The 20,134-nt window shown below is 37.6% G+C and overlaps 1 protein-coding gene across 2 annotated transcripts; it reads left to right on the top strand.

Annotated features, from left to right (window-relative positions):
- Positions 1-686: 686 nt before the first annotated feature.
- chia.2 (chitinase, acidic.2) lies at positions 687-3,758 on the top strand. 2 transcript variants are annotated; one of them, XM_027144306.2, is made up of 12 exons: positions 687-757; positions 856-913; positions 998-1,024; positions 1,141-1,345; positions 1,449-1,505; positions 1,629-1,794; positions 1,914-2,038; positions 2,196-2,319; positions 2,446-2,628; positions 2,713-2,829; positions 2,904-3,036; positions 3,123-3,758. In XM_027144306.2, exons 2-12 carry the CDS (start codon positions 889-891, stop codon positions 3,386-3,388), a joined length of 1,428 nt encoding a protein of 475 aa, XP_027000107.1. In that variant the 5' UTR covers positions 687-757; positions 856-888; the 3' UTR covers positions 3,389-3,758. The 2 variants fall into 2 exon arrangements, with proteins under 2 accessions (XP_027000107.1, XP_047659857.1); XM_047803901.1 differs by lacking the exon at positions 687-757 and having other exon boundaries at positions 772-913.
- Positions 3,759-20,134: the final 16,376 nt, after the last annotated feature.

The raw sequence follows: 20,134 nt of genomic DNA, 5'->3' as shown, positions 1-20,134 counted from the left end.
TAAGAGGCTGTCACTACCTCCCAAGATAACCAATGGTAGATATTTATTAGTGGAAAACAGTGGGGTTTTTTCAAAGACACAAAAGGGTGCCTCATAAACCACGTTGTACTGATAAGATAAGGATTCTAAGGATACAAGAATTTTTTTTATAGCTTATCAGGTCAAATTCATGTGTTATTTACAAATTAGAATGTAAATAATAGCCTTAGCACAGGTAATTTATCTAGAATCGAAGATAAACAATATAGAAATGTGGTTATACATTAAATTTATGTCTGCATGCAGCTTTTAATTCAGTTGTAAATAACGTACATACAAACATACAAATACCTTATAAAATCCTTACCTGTAACTAATGACTGATGACTAGATAGAAGTAAAAAAGTAATTTATTATAAATTTACATGCATTTATTCTGTTTCTAATATGTAATTTATGCCACCCCAACTCACAGAACTGCAGAATGAAATATATTAGCAATATCTGAGCAAAAATAAGCATAGCGGTTATTCATTTAGAAAAAAATAATAACTGACTAGAACATACAGGCACAAGCTGTAAAAGAATCAGCATTTTTTTGAAGGGAGGCCAGAGTTCTTTTTGCCAACATGTTATCACACTGTGTGATATCAGTCCACACATTACACTTTATCATTGGATGACCTAATAATCTTACCTGATTAGACAAGCCACCATCTACAATATTTAAACTCTGTGAGCTGCAGGTACATTTGTCTTTCACCAGAAAGTACCCCAGGTAGGATTTCAGTGGTTAGCTGTTATAAAAGTTTTTTACATGTCTAATCCTAAATTGTAGAGCAAATTACTAAAAGTAACCTCTCTCCTTGACAAAAGATTTACACCTGAAAACACAAAGGTGCTATCAAAATGGCCAGGCTTACACTTCTTGCAGGTATTTGAAAACTCTTTTCTAATTGATATTTCACTGTAAAAATAAGATATATAACATTGACATAAATCCTGACGTATTTTTTAGGTTTGTGCTTGGTTCTGTGTCACTTTGGTGAGTCATGCAACTTAATATTACTATTTAATATTAATATTTAATAAAATCACTACCTGCAACTTCTAATGCAGTTATTTAATTGTTTTATTTATATTTGTGGTTTAATTTTACAGCAACCTCCAGGCAACTGGTGTGCTATTTTACTAACTGGTCTCAATACCGACCTGGAACTGGGAAGTACATGCCTGCTAATGTAGATCCCTTTTTGTGTACACATCTGATTTATGCCTTTTCTATGATTAACCATGCCAATGAGCTTGTCACTTATGAATGGAATGATGAAACCCTCTACCAGTCCTTCAATGCTTTAAAGAAAACGTATGTATGAAAAAGTTCTCAGATGTGTAATTATAATAATATAACTTTTTACAGTACCAACATGAAACCATATGTGTTCATGGTGTTTCCTTAATCTATACAGTAACCCTCACCTTAAAACTCTTTTGGCTGTTGGTGGATGGAATTTTGGCTCAACTCAGTAAGTATTTTTATATCAGTTATTTACAAATAATAGTGCTGGGATACTATAAACACAGTCTAAGATATTTTGCTTATGTTGCACTGACAATGTAATTCATGAAAAACATTCTCACTTCCTCAGGTTTTCCATTACTGTCTCCTCACCTGCCAACCGTCAAAAGTTCATTCAGTCGACTATTGCATTCTTAAGGAAATATGGATTTGATGGCCTGGACTTGGATTGGGAATACCCAGGTTCCAGAGGTAGCCCTCCTGAAGACAAACAGAGATTTACTTTATTGTGCAAGGTAGGCTTGACCATGTAAACAACTTTGTATATGCTGTAGCTATTTGTTGGAAATACATTATTCAAAATAGTTCACTTTTCTGTCTGATCTAACCTTGCATTCTTGTGGAATTTGCTTAGGAATTGTTGGAAGCTTATGAGGCAGAAGGTAAAGCTACAGGTCTGCCTAGACTCATGGTTACTGCTGCTGTATCCGCTGGCAAAGGGACAATTGATGCTGGATATGAAATAGCAAAGATTGCAAAGTATGTTTTAGTATTTTTAAATGAAATACATTGGGAAAAATATATTCAGTAGTTAGAGTAACAATTAAGTTAGGAAAGAATTTTGTTCTCTCTCTCTCTCTCTCTCTCTCTCTCATGAAAAGTGAATTTCATAATTAATATTTGACTGAATCTCTAGCTATCTTGACTTCATCAATGTGATGACCTATGACTTCCATGGAACTTGGGAGAGCTTCACAGGACACAACAGCCCCCTGTATAGGGGATCTCAAGACTATGGGGATCTTGTTTACTTCAACACTGTAAGAATGCTCTATATCAAAACTATATTTAGTATACTATAATATCTAAGATGTTATGTTAATTATGTTAATTTTAGTATTCATTGTGTATTACAAAACTGAAGAAACTGTTGGTTTCTTGTTCAGGATTATGCAATGAAATATTGGCGGGACAATGGTACCCCTCTGGAAAAACTAAGGATGGGATTTGCCACATATGGTCGTACATTCCGCCTCAGTTCTTCAGCTACTGGAGTGGGAGCTCCAGCAAGTGGACCAGCCTCTGCTGGACCTTATACCAGGGAGGCTGGCTTCTGGTCCTACTATGAGGTATTGTGAAAGAGTTAACCATAATATGATTCTAAGTGGCATTTTTTTAAGCTTTTAGTTAATGAAATATACCACTTTCCCCAGATCTGTGGATTCCTTCAGGGAACAAAACTTGAGTGGATTGAGGATCAGAGAGTACCATATGCTTCAAAGGGTGGTGAATGGGTCGGCTTTGACACCAGGGAAAGCTATGAGATCAAGGTACATTCAATTTCACAAAGTAGCAAATGAACATACATCATAAATTCTTCCACTTACTACTCTGTTTCTCACAGGTAAAGTATTTGCAAGACAACAAGTTTGGGGGGGCTTTTGTTTGGGCTCTGGATCTGGATGACTTTGCTGGTGAGTTCTGTGGGCAAGGAAAGCATCCTCTTATGGGTCACTTACGCAAGCTCCTGGATATTGGTAGGTAGCCATGGGTACCTGTTACTCCTGTTTACTTAAGAGACAATCACAAAACCAAAATCTAACCACCTGAATTTGCATTCTAGATATGCCTACACCACCTCCTACCACTACCCCCAAACCTGGTCCATCGACCTCTCCAAAACCAACCACAACAACCACAACTACCACAACTACCACACATGAGCCTGGAACTGGATTCTGTGTTGGAAAGCCTGATGGCCTTTATCTTCACGAGGAAGACCCAAATAAATTCTATGACTGTGCTGGAGGTAAAACATTTGAAAGGAGGTGTGGAGATGGAACAGTGTTTGATGACACATGCAAGTGCTGTTCCTGGGCTAAGCCTTAAATACAATAGCATGTTTTATTCTGAGAAAGAGAAACACCACTTTTCAATATTAGAAACTAATATAAGGAAGAATTCCTGAAACAATTGTGATAAAATCTTTGATTAAAAGAACAAATTGTGAATAATCTTATTTTAGCTTCAGAAAACTAAGAAAACTGTTGTATATGGACCTTGTATTTTATATAATTATGTATATGTGCCCAGTGTTTCTTTTGAACATTTTAAATTCTTCTGTAGATGTTCGTTAACACCAACAAGAATCATTACCTTAACATTAAACATCAATATTATACAAAATGTAAAAAAAATATGTTTGTACCATATTAATTTGTCTATTTTTTGAACAATAAAACAAATGTATTGAAGCAAAGACCATTTAAGTCATTGTATTTGTTTACTTAGATTTTAAATTACAACTTTATAAATATTCTGGATATCACAGAGCTCACTATGTCATAGATAAACAACTGCTGTTCGGTAACATTTTAGAGCAAAATAACATTTGAGTCTTTTACAGAGACTTCTAGAAAAGATGAATCCTAAAATGTTTACTTTTCGCTCTTCTTACTGATAAGACACAGTAATTATATTGGCTTTGTAGAAGCCAACATTCTGATTTCCGTTATAAGCTTCTTCTTCTTCTTCTTCTTCTTCTTATTATTATTATTATTATTATTATTATTATTATTATTATTATGTTGTTGTTGGCTTTGTAGAAGCCAACATTCTGTTTTCCGTTATAAGCTTATTATTATTATTATTATTATTATTATTATTATTATTATTATTATTATTATTATTATGTTGGCTTTGTAGAAGCCAACATTCTGATTTCTGTTATAAGCTTATTATTAATTAATGTGCTTGCTAAAGCACATTCTTATTCACTTGCATACTTATTATTATTATTATCAATGTGCTTGCAAAGCACATTCTTATTCTCTTGCATACTTATTATTATTATTAATGTGCTTGCAAAGCACATTCTTATTCTCTTGCATACTTATTATTATTATTATTATTATTATTATTATTATTATTATTATTATTATTATTAATGTGCTTGCAAAGCACATTCTTATTCTCTTGCATAATTATTGGAACATTTTGGCCAGAAACGCGTTTTGGATTAAAAGGCTTACATATTCCAGTTCCTTAGACTCTTGGGGATTTTTTACAAGCATTTGTTTTGGAAAATATTACCCCAGTGATGAAAGGTAAGCGCCGCCTATTTCCGGTGACTATCAACTTGGATTAAATTAGTATGATGGCTATAAATCATATTATGCTTTGTGTGTGGGCTTAATAAAATCCCGAGAGTCTAAGATTTCAAACAATATAACATTTAACCATGTATTTAATGCTTAAAACTAGTAATGGCGTGCCTTGGACAGCACGGCGGTCACATATGTTGTTGTTTCTGTCATTTGTATAACTTTTTTTTCAGTGTAGTTTTTATAATTTTTTATGTCACTTTAAACTAATGTCCTTTTAAGAACAGCAACGGCTCTTTTAAGAGCCACCCATTAATTAAAATTAAGCGCATTTTTTCTTTGTCTCCTCACATTACATAATTATTTTTTGACATGATATGACACGTATATCACAAAGAATGATAAGGACTTTAATATAATAAAGCTTGGGTATTGTTAGACGCGCCATTCTTCACATTAGTGAATTAATAAATAAAACCGCAAAGGCTTTCTCGTGTTCATAAAACACTCAGCACGATGAGGGGAACTGACGTCACGTGTAGCCCCGCCCCCAAAATAAGCAAAATCAAAAATTTAACACAACATGGACATGTCATATATCAAAACACTCAGCACGATGAGGGGAACTTGCCACGTGCAAGCACATTCACATTTTCTTTAGGAAATCTACCGTTCTAGTTTCTGTCCACTCGCCTCCAAAATGCACCGGCCTTTGCGAATACTTGCACCGTCAAAGCCAACATCAAAGTTTGTCGCGACAAACTTTACAAATCTAGTTATTATTATTATGTTGGCTTTGTAGAAGCCAACATTCTGACTTCTGTTATAAGCTTAGTATTATTATTATTATTCTTTGACAAATTTATTTAAAAAAATGCTGTTTATTTAAAAAAATGCTGCAGTGGCTTAGTGGTTAGTACGTTCGCCTCACACCTCCAGGGTCGGTGTTCGATTCCCGCCTCCGCCTTGTGTGTGCGGAGTTTGCATGTTCTCCCCTTGCCTCGGGGGTCTCCGGGTACTCCGGTTTCCTCCCCCGGTCCAAAGACATGCATGGTAGGTTGATTGGCATCTCTGGAAAATTGTCCCTAGTGTGTTATTGCATGAGTGAATGAGAGTGTGTGTGTTCCCTGCGATGGGTTGGCACTCCGTCCAGGGTGTATCCTGCCTTGATGCCCGGTGACGCCGGTGACGCCCGAGATAGGCACAGGCTCCCCATGACCCGAGGTAGTTCGGATAAGTGGTAGAAAATGAGTGAGTGAGAGTGACCTCAGAGTTAGTAGGTGAATAGAAGACACACAATTACTACCAAAATGTAGATCGTCTACCTCTGGGAAGTATTTGGAAGGTTTCAATTCAATTCAAGTTTATTTGTATAGCGCTTTTTACAATAGACATTGTCTCAAAGCAGCTTTACAGAACATAGAGCAGAAGGTAAACATAAGGAATAATAAAAGAAAAAGGTGCAACATTTTCCACAGACAGAACCACACTGGACACTGGAACCACAGGCAAAACCTGCTCTGAGCCAGGAGATGAGATGCAAGTATGGTATTTCGTCAAAAAATTTATATGGCAAATACTTACAGTATGTGGCAATCCAAAATTTGACCTCCAACACAAAATTAACAGGGAAGTGGCTTACAGTCGAACCTTTCCTTTCATGTCATCCTGAGAGCATGTAAACACTTTTTGAGCAGTGTCGCTCATTAATCTTAAATGCTTACGGACGGCACAAACATGTCAATATGGACTTCTCTAGGAGGCCATGTGTTGTTGACAACCATTGTCAACTGCAGGACGTGTAATGGTCCTTGAACTATATGACCGAACACAAGCTCAGAGGGACTAAATCCAAGAGACTCACAGCATCACGAACAGAAAACAAAGGGGAACACCCTCATCCCAGTACTTTGCAGTTTCAAAACAATATACGTGCAGCATGTTCTTAAATGGCTTAAATGTTCAATGGCACCTTGTGACTCAGTATGAATGAAAAACAAAAATGGCCAAAAAGAAAAACAAAATTGTCACTTACTAGAAGTAAATCAAATAAAGATGAAATATGCTAAACAAACAAAAGAAAAACTATTCTACACTCCCTTGTTAACAAAACAGGAGAAAAATATGTTCCTAATGAAAAATGGCAAATTCCCCCTAAAAAGAAAAAGAAATAAAGAAAGACTGACATACACAATGACAATCTAAACACATTCCCAGCAGATTAAGTCATATAGCTTATAAGCCGCAGCACAACAAATAATGAGCAGCTATTGGGAGATGTTTTGCTCAACTTCTATGTTTTTCTATAGTTTGATAGCTCCGACAAGTAGTGCTGTCAGTGTTAATACTGAAGCTCTGTAACAAAAACATTGCTATTTTTAATCAGCACATGGTTCATTTTACCAAAAACTCTACGTCCAGAATTTCAGGTCCCAACTGGATAAATGGTTTGTATTTTTCTTATTTTGCATTAAATAAATACATTTTGACTTAATTAGTTCCCTTGTTGCTCTAGTAAATGCTTAAGTAAATGACACATGGTGTGGGTGAGGACTGGGTCTAGGTGGGAGACTGGAGACCCTAAGTGGGACTGCCCACTTTCTCCACCATTGTAGCAACTCACAGCATCTGGAATGTAAGACATACAAAACAGTGTTATTTTACTTTGATAAATTTCTATGACCAAGGAAGGAAATTGAAGCAGCTGTTTTAAAATTATAATTTAAATATCTGACTTCAAAAATGATTGATATATCTTAGTGTTCCAATAATATTTAAAGTAAAACTGCTTCAAGCTAAGCATTCATCAAGTGACATTTCTATACAAGAGGCTTTTCTAGCTGTAAATAAATTCACAAGCTTGAGAAAGAGCAAATTGCACTTAAAAAATGAATCATGCGGCTTGAAATTTTCATTAAAAAAATTTATGTGATCACTAAAAAAAATGTGCATATTTTATTTTAAAATTTGTTCTGTGTTTATTATAAAATATCACTAATAAAATCAAGAGATAAATTTCACTTCTTTTTTTTAAGCAAGCCTGTGCAATTTTTGGGTGTTTTAAAATAAAGGTATCCAATTATGCGATGTCTTTTTTGTGAACGTATAGAAATGTTAGTCTGATCTTGAGCTGGTAAAATGTGCTGTGGCTAGAATGCATGTTCATCACTAAAGCAAAATAATAATAATCATCATCATCCTCATCAAGTGTGTTCATAAATGCATCGATGATCTAGTTATAGGGCACTTTTTATGACTGAATTTTAAGAGAATTTATATGCTTGTATATTCATTTTGAATTGTAAAATGGGTTACAATTTTGACACGTTTTATGTAATAAGGTAATATTCATGTAACCCTTTCATGCAATATTTGCATTTTTTTTTCATACTCGATGTTAGAGGGCACCCTCTCAAACAAAGAAATTCCCAAAACCCAATCAAGTAGAAGTAACACAATGTTAAGGATCAGCCCGGACTTTTTGGCCATGTGCTATTGTTATTGTTGTTGTCATGCGTCTGCCCCGCCTTCGCTCACTCCTCCCTGTTTCCACACCTGTTCCCAATTTTCATCATTGACTATCATATTTAAGAAGCCGCGTTGCCGAGGGCAGCGCGGAATCATTAATTACGTTAGTCGTTGTTAAATGTCGTCATTTGCATTGTTTTAGTTATCGTCTTTTACTGTCTTGTCGTTATTATTTCTTAAACCCCTTACATTTGTTACATTTGTTGAACAAGCTATCCTGCGTACGGGTCTGTCTCCCTCCTACCCTGGTTGTGACACAATGATATGATATATATTTACATAAGAATTTACAGTATTGCTGTATGTGATGTATTGAATGATTTAAGTTTGCATTTAACTCAGTAAACCAGAGGTCACTAACAGGCGGACCGCGGTCCGGGTCCGGACCCAGAAGCTGTCCAATACCGGAACCTACGGCCAAAACAAAAGGTTATGCTTTAAAACTTGACGGGGCGCTACTATCTTTCGGACAACTGTGTCATAACTGCAAGAAAATGAACCATTACAAGAAATGTTGCAAAGCACGTAGACAGTTTGGTCAGAAGAAATTCAGTCATAAGAAAGCAATACATGAACTTGAAGTAGACAAATCCCTTGAACATGATGACACTTTTTATATTGATGGCATCGAATTTGACAAGGTTGTCAACACTGTTACCCCCCAAATGCCAGGGTTGGAGGAAGGATTCGCCACTTTGTACATAAAGAAAACTCCAATTGAAGTGAAAGTTGCCACTAGGGCAAAAGGTAACGTAATGTCACAAATGATTTTCGAACAAATTGCCAACGGACGACCGGTGAAGCAATCATAAACACCTAGGCTAGTAGCTTATGGTGGAAGCAAAATTAAGACAAAAGGCTTAGTGACATTGCAGTGTGGCCTAAATGGGAAAAATCATTCACTTCCATTCTTCTTCGTAAATCAAGATGTCCAACTACTGCTAGGATTTCGTGCATGCCTCGACATGGATGTCGTTACTACCAGCCCAGATGTGCATCATGTCAGTATGGAGGGCAGCACTAAAGACCTTCTCAATGAGTACAAAGATTTGTTCACAGACGAGCTTGGAGAACTCCCGATAACATATTCTATGACAGTGGACCCCAGCGTACAGCCTGTAGTCCGCCCTGCTCATCGCATTCCTCTTGCAATGCAAAGCTGTGTCAAAGCAGAGCTGGACCGCATGGACAGCCTTGGCGTCATAACGGCAGTCTTAGAGCCGACGGATTGGGTCTCGTCCATGGTGGCTACACATAAAAAGGACAAACAAGAAATCAGGCTGTGCATCAACCCAAAAGATCTCAACACTGCCTTAAAAAGACCACATCACCCAATGCGCAGAGTAGAGGAAGTGGACCACCAACCCCTGGTGACCATTCTAAAGAAACCGATCCACACAGCCCCTGCAAGACTACAAAGAAGATGTCGGGAGCAACTGTATTTTCAGTGCTGGATGCGAAGAACTCTTTCTGGCAGATTCGCTTAGATCACAAGTCCTCTATGATGACCACATTTAGCACCCCATTTGGGCGTTATAGATTTCTCCGTATGCCTTTTGGCATAAACTCCGCAAGCGAAGTGTTCCAGCGCTCGATGGAGCAGTTATTTTCGGGGTATCCCTGCACAATTATTGTCAACGACATCATTGTCAGGGGTCGCAACACTGCTGAACACGACATTAATTTGGAAAGAGTGTTGAACAGAGTGCGTGAGGTATCGCTCAAGCTAAACCCTGCTAAGTGCAAATTTCGCCTAGATCAAGTCAGCTATGTGGGACACATCTTTACAAGTGAAGGCCTGAAAGCTGATCCTTCCAAGACAAAGGCAATCTCCGAGATGCCAGTTCCCAAGGATGTCCCTGCATTACAGCGTTTCCTCGGAATGGTAAATTATCTGGGGAAATTTATACCAAACTTCAGCGACATTGCTGCACCCCTCAGAAAGCTGACACATAAAGAGACTGCATGGTGCTGGTACCCATAACACCAAAATGCATTTGAAACCCTCAAGTCATGTTTGTCCACCCCACCCGTCCTAGCATACTATGATGTGAAGAAGCCGGTTACACTAACCTGTGATGCCTCATGTTTTGCGCTTGGTGCTACTTGCATGCAGGAGGGCAGACCAGTTGCATATGCATCTCGTACACTCACAAACACAGAGACACGGTATGCTCAGATAGAAAAGGAGCTGCTAGCTGTCATGTTTGCTTGTACTAATTTCAGAGACTATGTGTACGGAAAACCCACACTTGTTGAAACGGACCACCAACCCCTGGTGACCATTCTAAAGAAACCGATCCACACAGCCCCCGCAAGACTACAAAGAATGTTGCTCAGGTTACAGTGCTACATCACTACTCTGGTGTACAAAAAGGGTAAGCACATGTATCTCGCTGACACCCTATCTCGAGCTCCAAATGCAGGAGTCCCTCCTGACATCGAAAATGACACATTTGAAGTCATGTCTGTCAATTACATCTCGACTGCCCGACTAGAGGAACTCAGAAAGCACACAGCAGAGGATGAAGTGCTACAGAGTCTCAGCACCGTGATTCAAAGAGGTTGGCCAAATAAAGAACATAGCTTGTGCCCAGCTGTGCATCCATACTTTCCTTACAGAGATGAGCTTGCTGTGGAAGACGGAATAGTAATGAAGGGCCACAAAACAGTCATTCTTCGCTCATTACAGGGAGAATATATCTGCAAAGTCCACAGAAGTCACCCTGGTCTGGATGCTACGAAGCACAGAGCTAGAGGTATACTTTTCTGGCCAACGATGATGGCTGATATCACTGCAGAACTCCTAACATGCTCAGTTTGCAACAGCACGAAGCCACATCAACAAAAAGAACCATTAAAGCCATACCCTGTTCCAGACCTGCCTTGGTCTACTGTGGCAACAGATATGTTTGAATGGCATGGTCAACACTACCTAGTGCTTGTGGATTCATACTCAGGTTGGTATGAGATTGACCTTCTCCGTGATGTAACATCGTCAGCTGTAATAAAGAAACTGAAGAGACATTTCTCTGTCCATGGCACACCCCACACACTCATTTCTGATAATGCCAGGCAGTACACAAGTCAGAGACTTTGCCAAACAGTGGGACTTTATACATGTCACCAGCAGTCCAGAGTTCCCACAGTCAAACGGCCTAGCAGAAAGAGCGGTCCGCAGTGCCAAACAGCTGATGGAGAAGTCTCACAGAGATGGGACAGATGTATTTCTTAATCTTCTAAATCTGAGAAACATTCCCCGAGAGTCAATGTTGGGTTCCCTGCACAACGCCTGCTGTCAAGACAGACATGGTCAGCCATTCCTGTTAATTCCAGTCTGTTGGAGTCAGCTCCCAAACATGCCCAGCAAGTCACCGCTCAGCTCTGTCATAAGAGAGTGACCCACAAGCGGTACTACAATGCCTCAAGCCATCCACTACAACCATTGGCAGAGGGACAAGTTGTTAGAAAGGTTACAACCACCTTGGCACAGTAAAGGAGGTGAATAAGGAGCTTCGGTCATACACTTTCCAATGCAATGGGAAAACATACAGGAGGAACAGACGCCACATCATTCCTGTTGCTGTGCCCCCTCCATCACGGCTCATCCCCGAGAACATTCACTCTCAGAACACCACTACACATACACCAGACTTTGCTCCCCCTATACCACACTCACCACAAACACACCTTCCACAACCAGAATCCATTCCTACTGACTTGCCAAAACACACTGTACAATCTCCTATTAATGCAATACACCTTACAGAACACGTTCAGGTCGTATCTGCAAGCCTAATCCAAGATACTAGCAGTGAGTTCTAGTAATGGCTTATTTAGCGACACTCAGGTTATTATTTTGAGTACCTGTTCAAATGTGTTTATTATCGATTTTTCCACATTGCCAGTGTCATTGTTTGCTGTAGTTTGTTTCATGCATACAGAAAACATCTTGAGATTTGTATCTGCTAATGTTCATTTATTTATTCACTGCAATGGTCCAAATGTTGATCAAGTCAGTGTCATGCCAGTACTGTTCATTGTTAAATACATTTCTTCCCTTTGACAGGAGGTTTCAGCTAAAGGAAAGGGCTGTAGATCATCGTGATAGATGATCTGTTCAGAAATACAATGTGATTTGTATGTTATGATGTGCTGCAGCTTAAACATGTATTGGGCTCTTTAAGAAGGTACTCCCACCCCCTGGGGCATAGGTACTAAGAACACATGTGAGCCATGTTCGGGTGTTATGCGTTATATGTTGGGCACGAGTTCTTTTAATAAAAATATCTTCACGTTGTCCACTTACTGTCTCTGTTTAAGTTATCGGACAAAAACACTTCCCACTTCAGACTAAACCAGTGTGTATCATATGTTCGGAAACCGTGGCACTTATTAAAAGTGGCAATGTGAAACGCCATTATGAGACAAAACATACAGATTTTGAACAAACATATCCACTGAAGACAGCGTCCCTGAGACAGCTTTCCCAGGTCTGAGGAAAGTAGCCCTATACATCCTGACCATGTTTGGCTCTACATGGAACTGCGAGCCATCTTTCCCTACAATGAACATAATCAAATCTAAAAATGGTTCCAGGGTCACTAATGAGCACCTCCACATGTGTATGGGAGCGGCCCTGACTCCATTCAAGCCCAGGTTTAAAATCCTGGCAAGCCAAGCTAGAGCTCAGTTCTCTCAGAGATATAAAAGGAAAGGTTAAGCACTTTATTTAAACATACACAATTTTCACATTTTATTTATTTTCTCTTATCTTGAAATGTAGCCCTACTTTTATTTATTTATTTAATGAGAGAACGTTATACATATCTACAATCATACATATGTTCAGTTCTATGTTACATGACAATAAATATTGTCAAAAAGTTTTTGAATTGTACTGAATTTATTTGATTTGACAGTCAGGTATTGATTGCTTGCAGATGTTCATACAACTACTAGGCTACATAAATATATATCACACTAACTAGTAATTATGATCTTCCGGTCCTTCGCTTCAAGAAATTTTATCTTACTGGACCTCTTTCAATTCTAGTTGAATACCTCTGCAGTAAACTTTCCGTAGCTAACGGGGGCGGGGTCGCGTTTTTTTTGGTTCGAGAGAGTTCAGTAAAAGAGTTACACCTGAGAAATGAGCAGGCTGCCTCTTGTGTGTTCTTCAAACTGATACATCACAGTAAAAGTTGGCGACGAGGATAAAGTTTAAATTATGGCGAGTTTGTCCTGAAAGAGTCTTGGTCGGCTTATGCAGACCGTTCGGTGCAACGTTGGACGAGGCATTGCGTGACCGTTTTGTAAGTGGAATCCGCAACGAAGCCTGTAAACGACGACTGTTGTCAAAATCGAATCTGACTTTTGCACGTGCTTTTGAGATCGCATTGAGTATGGAGACTGCAGAAAAGGAAACGCAGCAGCTGAGAGGGTATGACTCGCGCCTAGGGGAAGTGCATAAAGTGGATGCGCGAGCAGCATGCCATTCCAATAAGAGAGGGAAGACGTGTTACAGATGTCATGGCAATGTGTGTCATTTCAAGAGTGCGCAGTGCCATAATTGTGGAAAAATTGGCCACATTAAGAGTATGCAGAGGAAAGAAGGAAAAAAAATTAACGTTTTGCTGACAAAAACACTAAGTATGTGGAGGCAGAGGAAGCTGAGTTGCCCATGTTTTCGCTGTAAAGTTATGAGAAGGACAGAAAGTCATTCACAGAGACATTTAAGGTAAATGACAAACAAATAATGATGGAAATTGATACCGATGCAGCCGTGAGTATCATATCTGAGGAAATGTCTGTATTGGGACAGTTTAAAGCGAAAGTGAGCTATGAAGGACAAAGTGAACTGCTACCCTTAGTTGTAGTAAAAGGGGAGGGGCCAGCTCTGTGTGGCAGAAATTTGCTACAAAAGCTTACCTTGAATTGGAAAAAAATTAAACATGTCAGTCAAGTGCAAACCAAAGACACTTCAAGAAGTGCTAGATTCAGTGGTGTTCAAAGATGAACTAGGCTTAAGGCAAAGATACTGGTGAATCCTGAAATTTCCCACGTTTTTGTAAAGCTCGCCCACTGCCTTTTGCCATGAAGGCTCAAGTTGATGCGGAATTGGACAGACTAGAGAAAGCTGGAATAATCACATCTGTAAAACACAGTGAATGGGCGGCACCAATTTATGCCAGTGATAAAAAAGACAAAACCATAAGACTGTGTGGAGACTATAAATTAACCGTGAATCAAGCAGCTATCACAGAAATGTACCCATTACCCTGGATTGAGGAGTTGATGGCTACACTGAGTGGAGGAACTGTGTTTTCTAAAATAGACCTAGCGTCCGCATACTAGCAGGTTCTTGTAGATGACTAGTGCAAACTGCTGCTGACCATTAACACACACAGAGGATTATTTGTCTACAATAGGTTACCATTTGGTGTCAGTTCAGCACCCTCGATTTTTCAAAGAATCATGGAGAACATCATGAAAGATCTGGATGTTGCCGTATACCTTGATGACTTACTGGTCACTGGAAGGACAGAACAGGAACATCTGCTGAGGCTACACTGTAAAAAAATTCTCATAAATTTACAGTAAAGTACTGGCAGCAGTAGTTCCAAATTTACAGTTTTCCACAGTTATCCATTTTCCAGCCATATACTGTAAATTTACAGTTTCCCCACCGATTTCCATTTTACAGTTGTGCTGTAATTTTACAGTTTCCCCACTGTTTTCCATTTTACAGTTGTGCTGTAATTTTACAGTAAAGTACTGGCAGCAATGGTTCCAGCCATATACTGTTATTTTACAGTTTTCCCACCGTTATCCATTTTACTTTTGTGCTGTAATTTTACAGTAAAGTACTGGCAGCAATGGTTCCAGCAATTTCTCATAATTCTACACTTTCATTACGGTTTTACATTTTAAGATTGTGCTGTAATTTCACAGAAATGGCTACAGCTATAATTGTGAAACATAACACAAGTTAATTCATATTTAATCTACTGTCTGATATCCTAACATCTAATAAAATAAAAAATAAAAGAGAAATAGACTGACATAGTGCAATTCATTTGCAATTTATTTAAACAAATAAAGCATTGTTAAATTTGCTGTTAACAATCTTTTAGCACTGTAAACATGTGTGGGTAGTGTGAGACATAATTGTTCACATTATTGAAACATTATTTCTTAAAGTGATATTTATTTTACATGAAAGTACTAATTAGAATCATTTTCACCATGAATAGATGAAGTTGACAAACTTTTCCCTACGAATGTCAATAAAACTTTTTTTTGTGTCACACCAAATCACAAAAAAACTTCAACAACTTCAACTTCAGTGGTCTTAAAACATAGTTAAATATTTAAACAATTCTGAGAGAAATACTTACCATGTGCACTTCTCATGGCCTTCATAGGGGTCTTCAGTCACATGACCTTGAGTGGGGTCTTTCAATTAAATGTAGTTGTCCATGATATTGCCCAAATTAAAATTAGGTTTTTGCATAACACCAAAGGACATTTTTTTCTGTGACAAACTTTATGAAATTCCTACACTTTTAGAAATGTATGTATATGAAAAGTGATGGCCACTTAGTGAAATAGACACTTGCACAATTATGCCAGGAGTGTTCATTAAGATTTTTAAACATTATTTTCTTTATTTATAAAATGTAATATTTATGAAATAATGTTGTCTACCGTCACACCATAGGACAATTTTGAGATTTGGCTCAAAGTTCTAAAAAAATGAACAATAACTTGAGTATTAAAACAACAAATTCATATAAAACAAGAAAATGTTTAACCATTTACAGTATTCTAAATTATGAAAATGTGAAATAAATTATGTTTTATCTTCTGTGACAGTGAAAAAACCATGTCACGTCAACTACCCGTATAAGTATTTTTTTTAACAATAATTGCACTGTCACAAAGAAAAATTGAAGTTTAAAAATAAATTAAATCAATTAAATAAACACAGAGTAAAGACTCTCACAGGAAAAAAAGTGCAATTCAAAGAGCTAAATAGTAACAGTAACTGTATATGTAACAGTATATTAAAAAAAACGTTTCTGAAAAAAAGTGCAATTTAAAGAGCTAAAGAGTAACAGTAACTGTATGTTTAACAGTATATTAAAAAACTGTCTCACAGAAAAAAGTGCAATTCAAGGAACCACAGAGTTTAAAAAACCCTTGCAAGAAAAAGCTGCCAACATGGCACAACATTTAAAAAAAAAATCTGGCATGAGATGAGGAACACATTAACCAAACTAATTATTAGAAAAAACCTATTAATAGGTAAAAAAAAAAAAAAAGTCTTACTACAGCTTCTGATTTCTCTGGCCTTAGAGGACATCCAGGTCTGAAGAGAGAAACCATTTTAAAAATGTTAGTGACAAAATTTAGCAGATGGTAAAAGCTAGTGCTCAAACACTTTTTAATACGTCTGACAAAACACAATCTTAACAGAACTGCAAGTCAAGACCAGACAGTTCAGCTACAAAATCCCATTCAAAATCGATGAGATTTTTTAGGAGGGAAGCAACTTTTGCATTGACAGTAGCTGACTTCTTTTTGACAATCTTTCCACTCTTGTTCGAAACAAGAGTGGAAAGTCTGTTCTGGTCTTCGAGCCTTTTTCAGGGTTTATCCCGACAAATCGTCTAAGGGTATTAATAAATATACATATATTTATTAAAACAAAATCAAAAGGTTAGTTCACCCCAAAATGACAATTTGATCATAAATCAATTACTTTTTCATTCTATACCACCAAGTCCTTCGACTGTCTTCAGAACACATTTTTAGATATTTTTGATTAAAAAAAAACAGGAGGCTTGTGTTGCTGTCCCATAGACATTTTCACAATTCTTTTCCCAGAAAAAAAAATGAAAAAACATTGGAAAAAGGTCCATGTGTACCGAGCCCCTAAGGGGACCTGGAGCAAAAAAATCTAAAGTTTAGTTTCATGTGCTCATGCGAAAGTTTCATGTGTGCACATGAAACTAAACTTTAGATTTTTTTGCTCCATGTCCCCTTAGGGGCTCAGTACATGTGCCATCAGTAGTTCAATAATAATATTCTGAAGTGACGAGAACACTTGTGCAGACAAAACAATTGATTTTATTCAACAATTTGTTCTTTATTTACGGTTTTGTTTTTTCCTTTTTATATTTTAACCATTATGCAAACATTGTACAAAATACTTAAACAGCCCAGATAAATGCACAAATTACTTGCCAGACACTACATCAGCAGGTCATGTCAGCAGCATTAATTGTTTAATGAAATTGTTTGTTTTGTTTGCGCACAAAAGTGTTCTTGTTGCTTCATAATAATATTATAGAACTACTGATGGAACATGGACCTTTTTGGCGATGTCTTTTATTCTTTCCTGGGGAAAGAATTGTGAAAATCAAACTGCAGTCTATGGGACAGTCACAAGCCTCCCAGTCAGTAGTGTAGTCTAGTTTTTTGTAGTGAGTATACTGTGATTTTTTTTTTCCCCTCCCAGCCTCTTATGCACCCATCCTAGGCACCACCACACTCACTAATGCATAAAATATGCATCTACATGTAATTTAGAGCATTATTAAAGACTGCTTATGTGTTATCAACATTCCAATTTATTATAAACAACAAAAGACAGTCAGCTGATAAAACCTGTGCTCCACGTCCCATATTCATATAACATTTAAGGCTTAATGTAATCAGATAGTTGGCAGCACTTTCACAGTAGGAAAAAATATGCAGTAGACTATGAAGGTCAATGGGTGCTGCCAACTGTCTGATTACCAACATTTTTCAAAATATCATATTTTGTGTTAAACAGAAGAAAGAAACTCATACAGTTTTGGAACAAATTGAGGGTGAGGAAATAACACAATTTTCATTTTTGGGTGAACTATACCTTTAGCTACATTTTAACTGAGCTACATTTAGCCTTAAATGTTATATGAAATATGGGAACTGGAGCACAGGTTTTATCAGCTGTCAATTTTCAATGTACATTTAAGAGTGAACAATAAACATTTGTTCAGTTCTATCACCAACACGCTTTCATTGCAGAATATTATGAACTGAATGAACTGGTAGTTTTCAAAGCTTTCCAAATACATTTGCACTCGGGCTGCGGGTGAAATGTCACCCGACGCTGCTGTAGCTTTAGGCGCAGGCTTCCGAAAACAAAAGAGTGTAGTTTGAGTCTGTTTTCATTTCATATCTTATTTTACATTAGTTAGTTAATTTCAAATTTGCACCAAAAAAGACCGCCAAGCAACTGATTTTCCTCCTTGGTAGGTGACGTCAGATCAGGTCACAGGCCACGGAAACCCCAATAATCCAAAAACGTTAGTGATTCGCAATCGCAACCACAGTCTGTGTTCGCAACACAGAACGGGGTGAATTTATGAATGAAAGTTCTGTCACAAAACGATATTGTTACGTATCCTCACGCTTTTTAAGGGGGTATACGGAAATCCTTGGCCTTTCCTAGTGGGTATACAGCATATACTCGCGTATCACGTAGACTACACCAGTGCTCCCAGTTATAAAAAATATCTGAAAATGTGTTCAGAAGACAATCGAAGAACTTTGTGGTTTAGAACAACACAGCGATTAAGTGATTTACGATAAAATTGTCATTTTGGGGTGAACTCTTTGATGATGAAACAATGTACAATTTTTATTTCTGAAATTATTTATATATTAACACATTCATATAACCACAAATATTACTCTGCAAAAACAAAAATAAGCTATATATATATATATATATATAATGGCAATGCCTGTAAGAAAATATTTACATTTTACAGTATGTGCAGGTATGTTCATTAACCTTTAATCTCTCTGTTAAATGACCTGATTTGAAGACCTGAAGAAGCTTTCTAAGCTGAATAACTGGCAAGACATCACTAAGGTCTTCTTGTTGAACATACTGCAAATCTTCTTTGCTTTCTAGCCCAGAGCTCTGAAGTTTTGAAAGTATCGGCTGCAGAACAGCTGAAGATAGGTTATGCAACGCTCACAAAATGATTAACCTCATTATTCCAGGAAGACATTGCTCTATAGGAAGATAAAAGAGTGATGAAGATCTAGTACAGGCATGCCACACACACTGTACTCAGGCAATGGGTAATAATCTAACAGATTCTCGTGTTTAACACAGCACATTCTCTTGGTTGGTGCGATATTGTAAACACCCATGTTAGGAACCAACACAGCCTGATATTCCTGGGAAACAAAATGTACAAATGAACCCTGAGGAACAAGAACCAATCACATTAATTTTACTGACAGGTATTGTCTTTTGAGTAAAGACTTCTGGCAAATCCATGAATTTATCCTCAGACAATCCTGATATCTCCAGTCCAGTGAGCACAGATATGTTTACCACATTTCCGTGTCCCATTGTTCGAAGCAATGTGCAACTTCTTGTTCCAGTCATCTTCAGCTTCCACATAAGCCCTTCAGTACAAAAAGTGTCTGTACTCCCTGGATCCAAGAAAGCATATGTTGTTACTGTAAAGTCTCCAAACTTAGACTTGACCTGAACTGGACAATGGACAATGAAGAATCTTGTTCTCCAGCCCCAGTATGAGCATAGGTCTGCAAAGTAACAAGAGCATTACTCGATTGTTTCTCCTCAAAGGGTTTACTCTTAGCTTAGATATGCAATATAGTAGGATGCTTCTGACTACACACACTACAAATATGCCGACTTGTACAATCTTTGCTAAGATGTCCAACTTTTAAACAGGCAAAGCAAATTCCATGATTCTTCAAAAATTCAATCCTTTGTCTGTGAGTCATTTTCTGAATTAGAGGGAATTTTTCAAAAACATGATTTTCTTTGCATGCATAGCAGCAAGATGAAGAACTGTGCTGTGATGGATGTACTTTAGGCTGAAAATCTTCAACAGCGTCAACGATAGCCACTGTACCTGAACTTCTCCCTCTACCACTGTAAGGTACAGATTTGACTTTGTAG

This window comes from Tachysurus fulvidraco, chromosome 2, assembly GCF_022655615.1.
Source record: "Tachysurus fulvidraco isolate hzauxx_2018 chromosome 2, HZAU_PFXX_2.0, whole genome shotgun sequence".
Taxonomy (NCBI): domain Eukaryota; kingdom Metazoa; phylum Chordata; class Actinopteri; order Siluriformes; family Bagridae; genus Tachysurus; species Tachysurus fulvidraco.
Note: the sequence above shows the minus strand (reverse complement) of the source record. Positions and strands in the feature narration are given on the sequence as shown.